General features: G+C 51.0%; 1 protein-coding gene across 7 annotated transcripts; it reads right to left on the reverse strand.

Moving 5' to 3' along the window:
• Positions 1–7,149: 7,149 nt before the first annotated feature.
• Positions 7,150–14,974, reverse strand: MRPL14 (mitochondrial ribosomal protein L14). Of its 7 annotated transcripts, XM_068232628.1 has the most exons (4): positions 14,595–14,631; positions 13,624–13,710; positions 9,662–9,743; positions 7,150–7,578 (listed from the first exon to the last, which is right to left on the reverse strand). In XM_068232628.1, the coding sequence occupies exons 2-4, from the start codon at positions 13,649–13,651 to the stop codon at positions 7,212–7,214; spliced, it is 477 nt and encodes a 158-aa protein (XP_068088729.1). In that variant the 5' UTR covers positions 13,652–13,710; positions 14,595–14,631; the 3' UTR covers positions 7,150–7,211. The 7 variants fall into 7 exon arrangements, with proteins under 7 accessions (XP_068088729.1, XP_068088730.1, XP_068088731.1 ...); XM_068232629.1 differs by lacking the exons at positions 13,624–13,710; positions 14,595–14,631 and adding an exon at positions 14,945–14,974; XM_068232630.1 differs by lacking the exons at positions 13,624–13,710; positions 14,595–14,631 and adding an exon at positions 14,644–14,695.
• Positions 14,975–15,346: the final 372 nt, after the last annotated feature.

Here is a 15,346-nt window from a genome sequence, read left to right on the forward strand (position 1 = left end):
GCTTTTTTAATGTTAATATTCGGCTTCCCGACAGGTGAGTTTCGACTAGAATCACAATATGGGGGTTGTGTCTTTTAAGAAAATTGAAGACAAGGGATCTCTTAAGTGCTGTTCCCAGTCCCCTTACATTCCACAGGATGCACCTGACTTCTTCACGTGTCTGTGGCATATAGAGGAGTTATGCAGAGGTAATGTCCAAGAACTATACAGTAGAGTAGATATAAGGAGAGAAGTTTGAGGGTGAGAGGTGTAGTCGACCCAATGAGGCAAATGTAGGACCTTTTTCCCCTGTTTACATTTCCCACCCTAGCCCTCCCTGGAACACTAAAACCTTCAGAGTGTTCATTCCCACCCCGCTTCTGCCTAACTGGACAAAGCTTAATCCCTAAACTAAACATTTCCCCCGTAATGGTGCAAGGTAACTTCCCACTACTTAAACATATACCCCTGATTGGAGGCGTGTAGAGGAGTTTCCCTGCAGAACTAGGAACCAGAGTCGGCCACTCAGGTCAGAGAAAAACACAGGTCTCTGCCTAATGCGGCGACGTAAACACTAAGGAGAGGGCGAACTGGGATGGGCAGAAGGTACGCTGCCCGGCTGCTCTCAATACGTTGAGGGTACCAAACTTAACCATGGTTATAACATCTGTTTAAGTAACATCCTTAGGATATAGGGGAAGGAGGGCTAGGGAGAGACGGGGGGAGAAAGGAGGGGGGAGAGGGGGTAGGAGGTAAGGGAGAGGGGTGGGTATGGGGGGGTTAGGTGGGGTGGGGGGATATGGAGGTGGGAAGAAGGGGGGAAGGGAGGGAGAGAGGGTTAGGGAGGAAGATAGCAGTACAATGTCTTTCATGCAGTCTTAAACATCTATTGGCACAATAAGGAAGAGAGACCCCATCACATTAGGTTAGATAGCTCATGCTGATCTAAGGCAGAGTGAGGCGCCCTAAAGGCTTCAGCGATGTGATAAGGTTGTATGTCCAGCAGGATGTATCAGGGTGAGGGACATATATATGGCATGTTGCCTTCTATAGATCAGGCAGTTATGCAGAGCTACTGGTAAATTGTGATGCTCCTTTGTACATGTACTGTCCCGGAAGGAAAAAAGGAAAGAGCATATATCAGATAACTGTCATTTGTGCTTTGCTCATATAGGCAGCTGAGGATTATAAAACAACATAGGCGTAGAAAGCAGTGGAAGAAAAAGTTCTGTCATTTTTGTGGCAATCTGGCATTATCTTCTCCTTATATTAATAATAGCGGAAAACAAGAACAGTTAGACTCTTTCTAAGGAGTATGTTGGAGTACATTTTGCGTATAAGGGCATAATGTGACTTAGCTGAGTGAGAAAGCATAAAGGTATACACGAGGGTTCATCCTTTGCTAGCAGGAAGCGTTTCAATCCACTTCATGGCGGCTCCTGGGTCGGAGAAGAAGGTAGTGGTTTCGCCATCTTGTATTCTCAGCCGTGCTGGGAATAGCATGGAATACTGAATGCTTTTCTCCCGGAGCTTGGCCTTGACATGCATAAACGATTTTCTGGCTTTTTGAGTCTCTGCTGTGAAATCAGGGAAGAGCATAATTTTGGTATTCTCTATGCGGAGTTCTCCCGCTTTCCTCGCCGCGCCTAAAATGGCGTCTCGGTCTCTAAAGTTCAAAACTTTGAAAATCAGAGGTCTAGGGAGGGCGCCCGGAGGGCCTTTTTTGGCAGGCATGCGGTGGGCTCTCTCTATGAGGAAGAAGGCAGAGAATGTCTCAGGAGGGAGCAGCTGTTTGAGTAAGGTCTCAACATAGACTGGGATGTCTGTGCCTTCCCTATCTTCAGGTAGGCCGAGTATACGTATGTTGCACCGCCTGTTGCGGTCTTCCGCGTCTACTGCTCTGGTAGTCAGTTCGCGCACTTGCTTCTGCAGCGTGGGAATGGCCGTCTTATGCTCTCGGGAGGTGTCTTCCAGATCAGACACCCTGTCCTCTAGTTCTCTGACTCGCCCTCTGGTCTTAGCTAGTTCATCCGTCAGAATACCGAAGCGGGCATCTATATAATCAATTTTCACTGTAAGTGAGGTTTGGCATTGCTTAATTGCCGTCATAAGGTCAGCTATACTAGGCTGGGAGGAATCTTCCTCAGCTCGGGCATCATCATGGTCCCGCCATCTGTCCCCTTTACCTTTGGTAGCGGATCTTTGTGAGGATGGTGTCTGCGACAGGTGTTCCTGCGACCTGGATCTTTCTTTCCTGCCCTCCCTCCTGTCTTTGTCTTTGTTGGCATTTCGTCCTCTCGAGGTCATGCTGGGAGATTTGTATGGGGAGTATCGGCCTGCGTAGTCCGTTCGCCGCGTGTGGCCTGCGGCCTTCGGCGTGGCAGGGTACGAGCGGTCTTCGCTTGATGATTCCCCTAGATGCTTAGGAGACCGGTTGTCCAGGGTGATGCCTTGTTGCTTCTCCCTTCCGTTAGTATCGATTCGGTGGCGGTTAAGTCAATGAATAATGGCAAATCAGACGGTTATTAGCAGCCGGGCAGCGGAGCTCTAAGGAACACGTCTGCTCAAGGCGCCATCCAAGCCACGCCCCCCCCCCCCCCCCCCCCCGTTCCGCCACATATTTGGCTTTGTGGAACAATAGTTGTTTAAAGAGGAACTGTCACAAAAATCTTAAAATTTAAAACACATACAAATAAGAATTACATTTCTCCCAGAGTAAAATGAGCCACAACTTACTTTTCTCCTATGTTGCTGTCACTTACGGTAGGTAGTAGAAATCTGACATTACCGACAGGTTTTGGGCTAGTCCATCTCTTCATGGGGGATTCTCAGCATGGTCTTTATTCTTTACAAAGACATTCACTAAAAAAGAGTAATACAAAGATGCTGGCCAGCCTCCCTGCACACTTTTAGCAGTTGGAAGGAGTAACTGCAATTCACTAACCGCATTTAGAAATAAAGAAAACCCTGAGAACCCCCCTATGAGAAGATGGGCTAGTCCAAAATCTGCCGATAATGTCAGATTTCTACTACTTACTGTAAGTGACAGCAACATAGGAGACAAGTAATTTATGGCTCATTTTACTCTGGCAGAAATGTACTTCCTATTTGCATGTGTTAAAATTTTAAGATTTTCGCGACACTTCCTCTTTAAGGATGTCCCTTTGTTTTGTCAAATCGGCTAGCACAGTTGTGGAGAGTGTATTTTTGTGCTGCAATTCAAGGGTTCTAATATTTGTTGTTAAGGTGTCTTGAATTTCCTTTTCCCTTAACCATTTCCGTCGGGCTCCTTCCCTAATCAGTAGCCCTGCTTATGGCTATCTTTTAACGTTGATGCCAATAAAAGAGCTTTAATACAAGACGTGGTGCTGCGGACTACTCCTTTGAATGCTGCTGACCACGGAAGATTGCAGGATCTACTCTGCTCAGCGCACGTCCTCTCCCCATTGGGTGCTGGTCTACTTTGCTTCTAATTGGAAGAAGACAATGGAGAATGTAGAGAATACTAAATTGTGAGAAGTAGAAGAGGGTGAGAGAACAAGACGACTTAACCTCCCTGGCGTTCTATTAAGATCGCCAGGGAGGCTGCGGGAGGGTTTTTTTTTTAATAAAAAAACAACTGTTTCATGCAGCCAACTGAAAGTTGGCTGCATGAAAGCCCACTAGAGGGCGCTCCGGAGGCGTTCTTACGATCGCCTCCGGCGCCCAGTTTTGCTTACATCGTCGCCATAGCGACAAGCGGAGTGACGTCATGGACGTCAGCCGACGTCCTGACGTCAGCCGCCTCCGATCCAGCCCTTAGTGCGCAGGGCTCGGGCGGCTGGGGGGACCCTCTTTCGCCGCTGCTCGCGGCGATCAGGCAGCACACGCGGCTGGCAAAGTGCCGGCTGCGTGTGCTGCTTTTTAGTTTGTAAAAATCGGCCCAGCAGGGCCTGAGCGGCGACCTCCGGCGGTGATGGACGGATATATTCGTCCATACCGCTGAGGAGGTTAATGGCAAAATATAAGAAAATAAAGCTAGGTGTCATCAGCACAGCTCCGAGAAGCTCTAAAACAGTGGTCCTCAAACTAAGGCCTGCGGGCCGAATGTGGCCCCGAGGCTTTTTTACCGGCCCCCCACACACAAAATGTATTACAGATGCGGTCAGCTACATCTTTAAATATTGGTGGTCCGCATATAGAATGAAGCCAGAAAGCAGTAATTCGCAGGTTTCCAATCAAATTCCATATCAGGTGACACTGTCGTCCAATTGGACTGCAGGTTGTCACCTAGGTATGCTTCACTGTCTGGTGCACAAAGACTTCTACATTATTTTATGTATACTCCGGCCCCCCAGCAGTCTGAAGTATGTTGACCCGGCCCTCGACCCAAAACGTTTGGGGACCCCTGATCTAAAATAGCGAGCCACGTTTTTAGGTAACTTTTTCAAGAGATAGCACATATATTGTAAAAGGGGAGAGTATCGAGCCCCAAGCATACTGTACTGTAGTAGTGCATGGTAAGACATATACCAAGGATATGTTTTGTATTCTGCCATCCAAGAAGGACATAAACCTCTTAAGAGATTTAAAACATTGATAACACAATACTCCTGTAACTTTTAATGGTCAACTCTATCAAGAGCCTCCGAGAGATCCAGCAGAAGCAGGATGGAACACTCGCCTCTGTCTTGCCATAAGCAGACCAATGTAGTTCTGGAAAAGGCCTACCAGCAGGTGTGGTGTTTCTTGAAGAAAGACTTTAAAGCACAGGTGTTCAACTCCAGTCCTTGAAGGACATATCCATGCCAGTGTTTAGCCTGGACTAAAAAATTGAGAAAATTGTTCTACTTGATCAACCACCCCTTTCCCGATTCAGTTTCATCAACTTATTTGAGCTAGGGCGATTTCTAGGCCATACAGCTCTCATCAGGGTGAAGGTGTATAAGTTGTGACCCCCCCATAGACTCGGGCACACCATTGCCATGGGGTAGCCAGATATGCTCCCCCCAGAATTACATCAATCAGTAGTAGATACACACTTTGGCAAGGAACTCATTTTTTTACACAAGTCACTGTGACATATTAGTACTTTTTTCTTTTACAATAATTGTTCTTTAATGAAAATATCTCCGCAGCGCAGTGACCTAAACTGTCAAAGTTTTGGCTAAATTCTGACAAGGGATCAAGATGACAAAAAGGGATTGTGGGTAAGGAGATAAAATGACATTAATACCTTGTAGATCTTTATTAATAGAAGTATCAGTATTGTCAGTAATGGATTCCTCATGCTCCACTTTACACCACCATGAATAATGCAGAGCTCCGGCCACTCAAAAATAAAAAGTTCAGGCTGAGAATGATGTTCAGAGTACATAGTGTTCTTCACAACATCCCAAGACAGGAAAAGATTTTCCGGAAACTGCAGCTCCACCCACAATGAAAGTGCATGTGTAGTTCTTCACGAGCTCTCAGATTGTTTTACTGATGGGACAGGGCCTCTTCCCTTGCTGCTGTACCGTGTTCCCTCACTTCTTAGATTGCAAGCATGATGGGACGGGTCTACTTCTCCTACTGTGTGCTGTGTTCCCTCACCCCTTAGATTGTTAGCCTGATGGGACAGCTCATCTTCTCCTTAGTGTACTGTGTCCACTCTCCTCTTAGATGACAAGCCTGGTGGGACATGTCCTCTTCCCTTCTACTGCATCCTGGGCAGGGATGAGCACTGGATCAAGTTCGGATGAAATCCGAATGAGTTCCATTCAGCCTCCTATTTAGTGCAGATAAGTGGGTGTGTGCTGGGGGTGGGGGGTTAAACTTACCCAGCAGCCTTATTCTTTAACCAATCCCACGCCGCGTCACGTGACTACTACACTTCCTCCTTCAACCTGGAAGGAGGAAGTGTTTCTTAGTCACGTGACCGCAGCTTGGAACGCAGCATAGGAAACGCCGTGGGACAGGTTAAAGAAGAAGGCTGCTGGTTAAGTTTAGACCCCCCCCCCCCCCCTTGCTCAGCTGCACTAATTAGGAGGATGAAATCCGAAAGAAACTCATTTGGATTTCATCCGAATTTGATCCAGAGCTAACACCTGATCCTGTGTTCCCCCTACCTGAGAGGGTGATGGGGGGGGGGGGGGCTCCTGCCATTCTCGGGAAAGCAATGTACACAGTAAGCTCGACAGCTGAGAGAGTGATGGGGGGCTCCTGCCATTCTCGGTAAAGCAATGTACACAGTAAGCTCCGCAGCTGAGAGGGTGATGGGGGGCTCCTGCCATTCTCGGGAAAGCAATGTACACAGTAAGCTCGGCAGCTGAGAGGGTGATGGGGAGCTCCTGGCATTCTCGGGAAGGTAGTGTACACAGTAAGCTCCGCAGCTGAGAGGGTGATGGGGAGCTCCTGCCATTCTCGGGAAAGCAATGTACACAGTAAGCTCGGCAGCTGAGAGGGTGATGGGGAGCTCCTGCCATTCTCAGGAAAGCAATGTACACAGTAAGCTCGGCAGCTGAGAGGGTGATGGGGAGCTCCTGCCATTCTCGGGAAAGCAATGTACACAGTAAACTCGGCAGCTGAGAGGGTGATGGGGAGCTCCTGCCATTCTCGGGAAGGCAATGTACACTATAAGCTCGGCAGCTGAGAGGGTGATGGGGAGCTCCTGCCATTCTCGGGAAAGCAATGTACACAGTAAGCTCGGCAGCTGAGAGGGTGATGGGGAGCTCCTGCCATTCTCGGAAAAGCAATGTACACAGTAAGCTCGGCAGCTGAGAGGGTGATGGGGGGGCTCCTGGCATTCTCAGGAAAGCAATGTACACAGTAAGCTCGGCAGCTGAGAGTGTGATGGGGAGCTCCTGCCAATCTCGGGAAGGCAATGTACACAGTAAGCTCGGCAGCTGAGAGGGTGATGGGGAGTTCCTGCCATTCTCGGGAAAGCAATGTACACAGTAAGCTTGGCAGCTGAGAGGGTGATGGGGGCTCCTGCCATTCTCGGGAAAGCAATGTACACAGTAAACTCGGCAGCTGAGAGGGTGATGGGGGCTCCTGCCATTCTCGGGAAAGCAATGTACACAGTAAGCTCGGCAGCTAAGAAGGTGATGGGGGCTCCTGACATTCTAAGGAAGGCAGTGTACACAGTAAGCTCGGCAGCTGAAAGGGTGATGGGGGCTCCTGGCATTCTCAGGAAATAAATGTACACAGTTATCTCTGAGAACACATTTTTATTAAGAAAAAATATTAAGGAGGGAAGCAGCTAGTCCACATTACACTATGGCCTGAGCAATGGCCAGCAGCTTGGAATACTCGCCCCCTTTTGTCCTTAGGCATGACGAGATTGGCACACGGATTCTGGTGCCTACTGGGTTGCCATTGTCCTCTATCAGTACCACATTGTTGGAATCAAAGCGAGGAGTCATGGAGGGTCCGGGCATCCTGTGGCCAACGATTACAGCTTTCTTTTTCTGTCCTTTAATGGCCAGGAGAACTCTGTCTCCCACTTTTCCCACACCATTCTTGTTATAGACGTGGATGCATCGTGGGGGTTTGTGGTAGGGGGTGTTTCCCAGAGCACTATTGTCCACCACCCGAACCCGTGTCAGTTTCTGGATAGCGGCACAAGGTGCTGAGAGGCTGAAGGACAAAACATACCTGATGTCAAGGAGTGAACAGAGCATCAAAATTTTTATTAATGAGAGAGCAGCGCGTGCATGAGTAGAGGGCGGCACGTGCACTAAGGAGGAGGAGAGGGTGGCACGTGCACTAAGGAGGAGGAGAGGGGGGCACGTGCACTAAGGAGGAGGAGGAGGAGGAGAGGGGCACGTGCACGAAAAGGAGGAGGAGAGGGGGGGCACGTGCACGAAAAGGAGGAGAGGGGGGCCCGTGCACGAAAAGGAGGAGAGGGGGGGCCCGTGCACGAAAAGGAGGAGGAGAGGGGGGGCCCGTGCACAAAAAGGAGGAGGAGAGGGGGGCCCGTGCACAAAAAGGAGGAGGAGAGGGGGGCCCGTGCACAAAAAGGAGGAGGAGAGGGGGGCCCGTGCACAAAAAGGAGGAGGAGAGGGGGGCCCGTGCACAAAAAGGAGGAGGAGAGGGGGGCCCGTGCACAAAAAGGAGGAGGAGAGGGGGGCCCGTGCACAAAAAGGAGGAGGAGAGGGGGGCCCGTGCACAAAAAGGAGGAGGAGAGGGGGGCCCGTGCACAAAAAGGAGGAGGAGAGGGGGGCCCGTGCACAAAAAGGAGGAGGAGAGGGGGGCCCGTGCACAAAAAGGAGGAGGAGAGGGGGGCCCGTGCACAAAAAGGAGGAGGAGAGGGGGGCCCGTGCACGAAAAGGAGGAGGAGAGGGGGGCCCGTGCACGAAAAGGAGGAGGAGAGGGGGGCCCGTGCACGAAAAGGAGGAGGAGAGGGGGGCCCGTGCACGAAAAGGAGGAGGAGAGGGGGGCCCGTGCACGAAAAGGAGGAGGAGAGGGGGGCCCGTGCACGAAAAGGAGGAGGAGAGGGGGGCCCGTGCACGAAAAGGAGGAGGAGAGGGGGGCCCGTGCACGAAAAGGAGGAGGAGAGGGGGGCCCGTGCACGAAAAGGAGGAGGAGAGGGGGGGCCCGTGCACGAAAAGGAGGAGGAGAGGGGGGCCCGTGCACGAAAAGGAGGAGGAGAGGGGGGCCCGTGCACGAAAAGGAGGAGGAGAGGGGGGCCCGTGCACGAAAAGGAGGAGGAGAGGGGGGCCCGTGCACGAAAAGGAGGAGGAGAGGGGGGCCCGTGCACGAAAAGGAGGAGGAGAGGGGGGGCCCGTGCACGAAAAGGAGGAGGAGAGGGGGGCCCGTGCACGAAAAGGAGGAGGAGAGGGGGGCACGTGCACGAAAAGGAGGAGAGGGGGGGCACGTGCACGAAAAGGAGGAGGAGAGGGGGGGGCACGTGCACGAAAAGGAGGAGGAGAGGGGGGGCACGTGCACGAAAAGGAGGAGGAGAGGGGGGGCCCGGGCACGAAAAGGAGGAGGAGAGGGGGGGCCCGGGCACGAAGAGGAGGCGAGCCCGGGCAAGAAGAGGAGGCGAGCCCGGGCAAGAAGAGGAGGCGAGCCCGGGCACGAAGAGGAGGCGAGCCCGGGCACGAAGAGGAGGCGAGCCCGGGCAAGAAGAGGAGGCGAGCCCGGGCAAGAAGAGGAGGCGAGCCCGTGCAAGAAGAGGAGGCGAGCCCGTGCAAGAAGAGGAGGCGAGCCCGTGCAAGAAGAGGAGGCGAGCCCGTGCAAGAAGAGGAGGCGAGCCCGTGCAAGAAGAGGAGGCGAGCCCGTGCAAGAAGAGGAGGCGAGCCCGTGCAAGAAGAGGAGGCGAGCCCGTGCAAGAAGAGGAGGCGAGCCCGTGCAAGAAGAGGAGGCGAGCCCGTGCAAGAAGAGGAGGCGAGCCCGTCCACAAAGAGGAGGCGGGCCCGTCCACAAAGAGGAGGCGGGCCCGTCCACAAAGAGGAGGCGGGCCCGTGCACGAAGAGGACGTGCATGAGGGCAGAGCATGCACGAGGAGAGAACAGTGCATATATGAGGTGAGGGCAGCACATGAACGAGGGCAGAGCATGCACAAGGAGAGAATAGTGCATATATAAGGAGGAGAGGGCAGTGCGTACAAGGAGGAGAAGCTGGAGTGTACGAGAATGCAATGTGTACTGGGAGGAGAGGGCAGCATGTGTACAAGGAGGATTAGTATATGCCAAGGCTGCTGGAGGAATGCTTTTACCTGAGGAACTGTCTGCTGACAGTCAGCCACCGTTGAGACAGGAAGAGGGCAGCTGTTCTGTGTAACAAGGCCATGGTGCTTTCTGCAGAGAGAAGAGACCAAACATCAGTTACTCTTACTTCAGCAGTCACGCATACAGTGCAGGAGAGGATGGAGACAACTAGGGAGGCGAGGGACATCTACATTTATACTACAAGGTACAGCAACTGCACGAGCATTACGTGATTCCATAAGAACACAGATAAATGTGTGGCCCCAGCACTAGAAATGGTTAAGCAGGCCATACATGCATTGATTTTCCCATTGATCCTGCAGTTCATTTGTGTGAAAAGACAAATGGCGTATGCTCCCCCCTGTATGCTGGTGCTGTATAATACCCCCGTATAATGCCCCTTATGCTTCTGCTGTATAATTCCCCCGTATGCTGCCTCTGTATAATGCCCCTTATGCTTCTGCTGTATAATTCCCCCGTAGGCTGCCTCTGTATAATGCCCCTTATGCTTCTGCTGTATAATTCCCCCATATGCTGCCTCTGTATAATGCCCCATATCTTACAGCTGTACAAATGTTCCCTGCCATACACTGCTGCCACTGCCCCTGTATAATGCCCCAATATCCTGTCAGGCAGACTCAGGCTGGTCACACTGACAGGTGGAGGATCACTGATGTAAGCCATTTTCCATCTCTAAAGCACGGGGCATGTCACAGGGTGGAGTAATGCTAATTCCATCCAACAGTAGAGGAGTTAATTCCACCATCCTGGCATGAAGGGCTCTCCAGGGCAGGTAAATATTAGACTTCTCCTAAGAGAACCCTTCTGCCAGGAAAGCTCTTTTATCAGCAGCACAGTAAGAGGTGCAGAAAGGACAGACAGCAATCAGGATGTGGATTTAGTGTAGGGCCCAGCCCCCATCACCCCAACCCCCCCCCCACACACACACACACCCACCCGAGCACAGAGCCTGCATCCCCCCCTACTTTCTACACTGTAATCATGGCAGAATGGAAGTCTGGGAGATTCTCGTGGCCTAAAGCAGAACTGAACATAAGAGAACCTATCATACAGCCTCCTTCACCGTACACACACTGCCAGTCATAACATTCCTGCAAGTGCCAGTGTTGGGCTTGGTTCACATTGAGCCAGATCACAAATGGCCGTTCAGAGTGGGCAGTGCGCCGTCCACTTCAGTCGTGTGTGTCCAGTTGGAGTCCAGACCTGAAGGTGGAATAGTAATCAAAACTGCCAGGAGCAGGGTTAGCCGTTTATCGGCTGTATCCTGTGCCCAAGTCTCCTGGCGGCTATTTCATAGGCACGCATCCACGATGTCACACCATGCATGCTGTCCAGAATCATCGAGCAGGTCGGGAGTTTGCATCGCGCTTACTAAATAGTCAGTTCCTGTGTTCCGCCGTGAATCAGCAAAACGGACAAAAAATGGGTGCATCCACAATTTGTTCATACACACAAACACTGATGTCACTCTGCATTTTTTTCATATGACGCATTCTGCTCATTTATCGCTGCATGCGCTGCTGTGCGTCTTTCTTATGGCGCTGGGAGCAGATAAACAAGAGATAGGGCAAACCAAAACTTTCCTAGATACAGCCTCTTCCTAATTGTAGATGGGGGCATGTCAGTTCAGGGGACTCCTGCACCCCAATGATTGGCCACGTTACACTGGAATACTGCCTGACTGACACTTATGAATAAGAACAAACATTTAAAGAAAAAAAACACTGCAGAAATGAAACGCTGGGATCAGGGAGTCCTCAGCCATAACGTCATCCATCTTTACACCACAATGGAGGCAAAGTGGTGATCCCCACCCGGTGACATGGCTTGTACATGAGTACATGGCTGTAGACCCAGAATTCTTCTAGTACAGTGTTCTCCCCAGGATCTTTTAGCCGGGGTGCTCCACCCAGCTAATTTTGGTGAGCACCCGGCTGTCATCAGCTCACCTCCTCCTCTGCTGTAAGCAGAGTTGTGCAAAGAAGCGCCGGCCCTGCTTTCTCTCATTTCGCCCCACCCAGCTACTTTTTCATGCCACCCGGCTGGAGAAAGTTTCTATAGAACACTGCAATACCCAAACAAGCATGACATCCTTACTAGAGTACAAGTTAAAGGATACATGTGGGACCTTAGAAAGGTTTTACTCACCTGCCGCTTCCTACAGCCTCTAGAACACAGGTGTCGAACTCCAGGCCTGGAAGGCCAGATCCATGCCATTGTTTAGGATGGACACAGAAAGATAAATGTGTTCTACCTGATCGAACACACCTTTCCTGGTTCAGACCCATCAATTAATTTGAGATGTGTCAAAAATGTGTGAGGACCTTGGCCCTTGAAGGACCAGTTTGACAGACTTCTAGAGGCTGGAAGAAGCCCCAGGTGAGTAAAACTTTTCTATCTTAGGTTGCCTTATATATCGTTTAAAGAGAACCCGAGGCGGGGTTCTAGGAATGAAATCCCAATACAGAGGCTGGGTCTGCCTAAAGAGCCCAGCCTCTGTTGCCATTTAGATTCCCCCAAAGCCCCCCAAGCGCGCGCGCTCTCTGAGACCCCATAAATCACAGCCGCGATGCCGACACTGAGCGCGTCAGCAGCGGCTGAGTTTACCTTTGTAATGCCAGTCTCCACTCTCCCCCGCCTCCTGCACAACTCCGGTCCCCGCCCAATTCCCTTCCATCCACGCTGATTGGAGGGAAGGGACGCGGGAGGGGACTGGAGCTCTGCAGGAGGCGGGGGAGAGCGGAGACTGACGTTACCAAGGTAAACACAGCCGCACAGCGTGGCTGTGAATTATGGGGTCTCGCTGAGCGCAGGGGGGGGCCTTAGGGGGAATCTAAATAGCAACAGAGGCTGGGCTCTTTAGGCAGACCCAGTCTCTGTATTGTGATTTCATTTCTAGAACCCGGCCTTGGGTTCTCTTTAAGAGATAGATAGATATAACGATGGTCACCAGACTGGGCGTTAGTCTACTTTAGGGGACCCAGCAGTAAACCTTATAGGGAAATTCAGTAATGTGATTGGGTGGACACCAACCTCTCAAACTGCTAGGTTTTCAATAGGTTGTAGTAAACTACGCCCACACTAGTTGCATAATCACAATGCTTCGAGCTGCAAGAAGGTATTGTGATTGGAGAACTGATCTCTATGAGGTTTCCTGCGGATTCCCCTAAAGTAGACTAGGGTACTAGATTGACCATTATGCTGGGTACACACGAGGCGATTTCCCACTCGATCAGCGAAATCGATTATTTCCGATATGTTTGATCGGGTTTCGATCGATACAGCCTTCGATTTTGCATGTTAAGTGTGCAAAAATCGAAGGCTGTATAGATCGAAACCCGATCGAACATGTCGGAAATAATCGATTGATCCCGCAGATCGAGCGGGAAATCACATCGTGTGTACCCATTATTAGTTAGATATCTCTCTGATCAGAGAACGATCTCATCGCTTGCCCACCCACTGCACACCAATTTCCAATAGATTTCAACAAGAAATCAGAAATTGCCCTAACACCATTGCCGCCCCTCCCCCTGGAACCCCCCAAAACACTGCCTAATGATACAGCATGGATCGCAGCATCCGAGTGACACCCATAGGCATTGTTCTCCACACCCACCCCACACTGTCGTGTGCCAGAGGCTAGTGATGAGTTTTTACAGCATTGGGCCTCAAATTGACTCCCGAAGGTCCAGTCTCTATCCCTGCCGGGCGACACTCTTCAACTACTCTGTACAGCACCATGGAATATGTTAGCACTTTATAAAGCAATACAGTAGTAATAAAGTGTGTATACGAGGCTTAAGCATCAAGAAGATACTAATTGTTTATCGGATAAGCCAGGCACAGATCTAAAACAAACCAGTAATGAGGAACGGGTGTATGGAGAGTAAAATTTAGAAACAAAGCAAACCTGTGAGATTCACAGGACAAAAAGTGTAATACATACCTTGGTAGAGGGAGCAGAGGCTTCCCATATCCTCCTCCTGATCATAAATCCAGCGATGGGACCCTTGATGCACTTCATACCGCCAAGCTTTTGGAGCCAGGAAAAAGAAACACTAAGACTTGGCCCTGCCACACATTTAGTGGTGTCCCAAAGTTACATGTGGTGAGCTCCCTCCCCTATATAGTTCCCTGGTGTCTGGTTGGACATGCGCGTCTCCCACACCCTTGTGCTAGTGTATGCAGCAGTGTGGGCACAACAGCAGATGTGCTTATCTCTCTACCTTCGGTTAGGCCCCAGCGATGTGCATCTTTCCTCTCGCTATAATAGCCGACATCTCGATCTCCTCACGTTGTGTGTCATCAAGCGATTCAGGAGAATGAAGCAGTAGATTGAGAGGCGAGAGGACACACATTACTGGAATGCCTGGAGGTGAGAGAAGCACATCTACCACTGTGTGCCCCAGCACAGGACTGGGGCACAGCATCACAACACAGAGAGAGTGAGTGTGTGTTGGCGGGAGGTGCCACACGACCATGCCTCCAAAACCCAGGACAGTTGGCAGGTATGATTGCTTCATCAACACATTGTGCAAAGCTGCTACATGGCAAAGGGGGAAGCCCCATACAACATAAGAGTTACACCCATACACAATGCAGAGGACACATGATCATACACACTGCTCATGTGTCCTGCACGGCACACATGGAGGGCACACGCATACATGCACACAGTGTAGGGGACACATGGCCTCACACTCTCCTCATGTCATGTGTCCTGCACGGCACACATGGAGGGCACACACATACATGCACACAGTGTAGGGGACACATGGCCTCACACACTGCTCATGTGTCCTGCACGGCACACATGGAGGGCACACACATACATGCACACAGTGCAGGGGACACATGGCCTCACACATAGGAGGTGACACGCCTCACACACGGCACACAAGATGGGTTGTGTTGTACCGTTCCCCGTATAGAAGAGGTCAGGGCGCCGCCATATTGCTGCACTCACCTCACACATCCACTTACGTCAGAGCTCTGCTGCTGTCTGTGTGGATTCCACACAGACAGCAGCAGAGCTCTGACGTAAGCTTCTCCCCGCTCTCAACTCACTGCTCAGACGTAAGCAGACGCCTCCCCTGCCTTATAGAGCACGCCTCCGTCGCCTGGCCTTATGGCGCTCTGTCAGAGCACAGCAGTGATAGCCTTATGTCCTGGTGATATGCAGACCCCATTGGCAGTGTACTCAAGTGATAGGCAGACCCCAGTGACAGTATAACCTGGTGATATGCAGACCCCAGTGACACTATAACCTGGTGATATGCAGACCCCCATTGACAGTGTGCTCCAGTGATCGGAAGACCTCAGAGGCACACAGTGTGCTCCAGTGATAGGCAGAACCCAGTGACGGTGTGGTGAAATTTTTTGCAACTTTATCAGATTTTGCAACCGGTTGCACTTATTTATAGGTATAGCTATCAGAAAGTGCAACCTAAACCTATCTGTATCAGAAAATGCAACCCAACTAAACCCTATTCTCACACAGAACCCTCCACTCTTGCTCAACTAATAACCCCCCCCTGGAGGGAACAATCCCCCCTCTTGCTCAACTAATAACTCCGCCTAGGGAACAATCCCCCCTCTTACTCAACTAATAAACTCCCCTGGAGGGAACAATCCCCCCTCTTGCTCAACTAATAACCCCCCCCTGGAGG

The sequence above is a fragment of the Hyperolius riggenbachi genome, chromosome 4 (genome assembly GCF_040937935.1).
Source record: "Hyperolius riggenbachi isolate aHypRig1 chromosome 4, aHypRig1.pri, whole genome shotgun sequence".
Taxonomy (NCBI): Eukaryota; Metazoa; Chordata; class Amphibia; order Anura; family Hyperoliidae; genus Hyperolius; species Hyperolius riggenbachi.

Coding starts and splice junctions, on each gene's coding strand:
- MRPL14 (XM_068232628.1), bottom strand. CDS start 13,651: ATGGGAAGCCTCTGCTCCCTCTACCAAG. Junction 9,744..13,623: donor CCTCTGCTCCCTCTACCAAG/GTATGTATTACA, acceptor TTCTCTCTGCAG/AAAGCACCATGGCCTTGTTA. Junction 7,579..9,661: donor GTCAGCAGACAGTTCCTCAG/GTAAAAGCATTC, acceptor TTTGTCCTTCAG/CCTCTCAGCACCTTGTGCCG.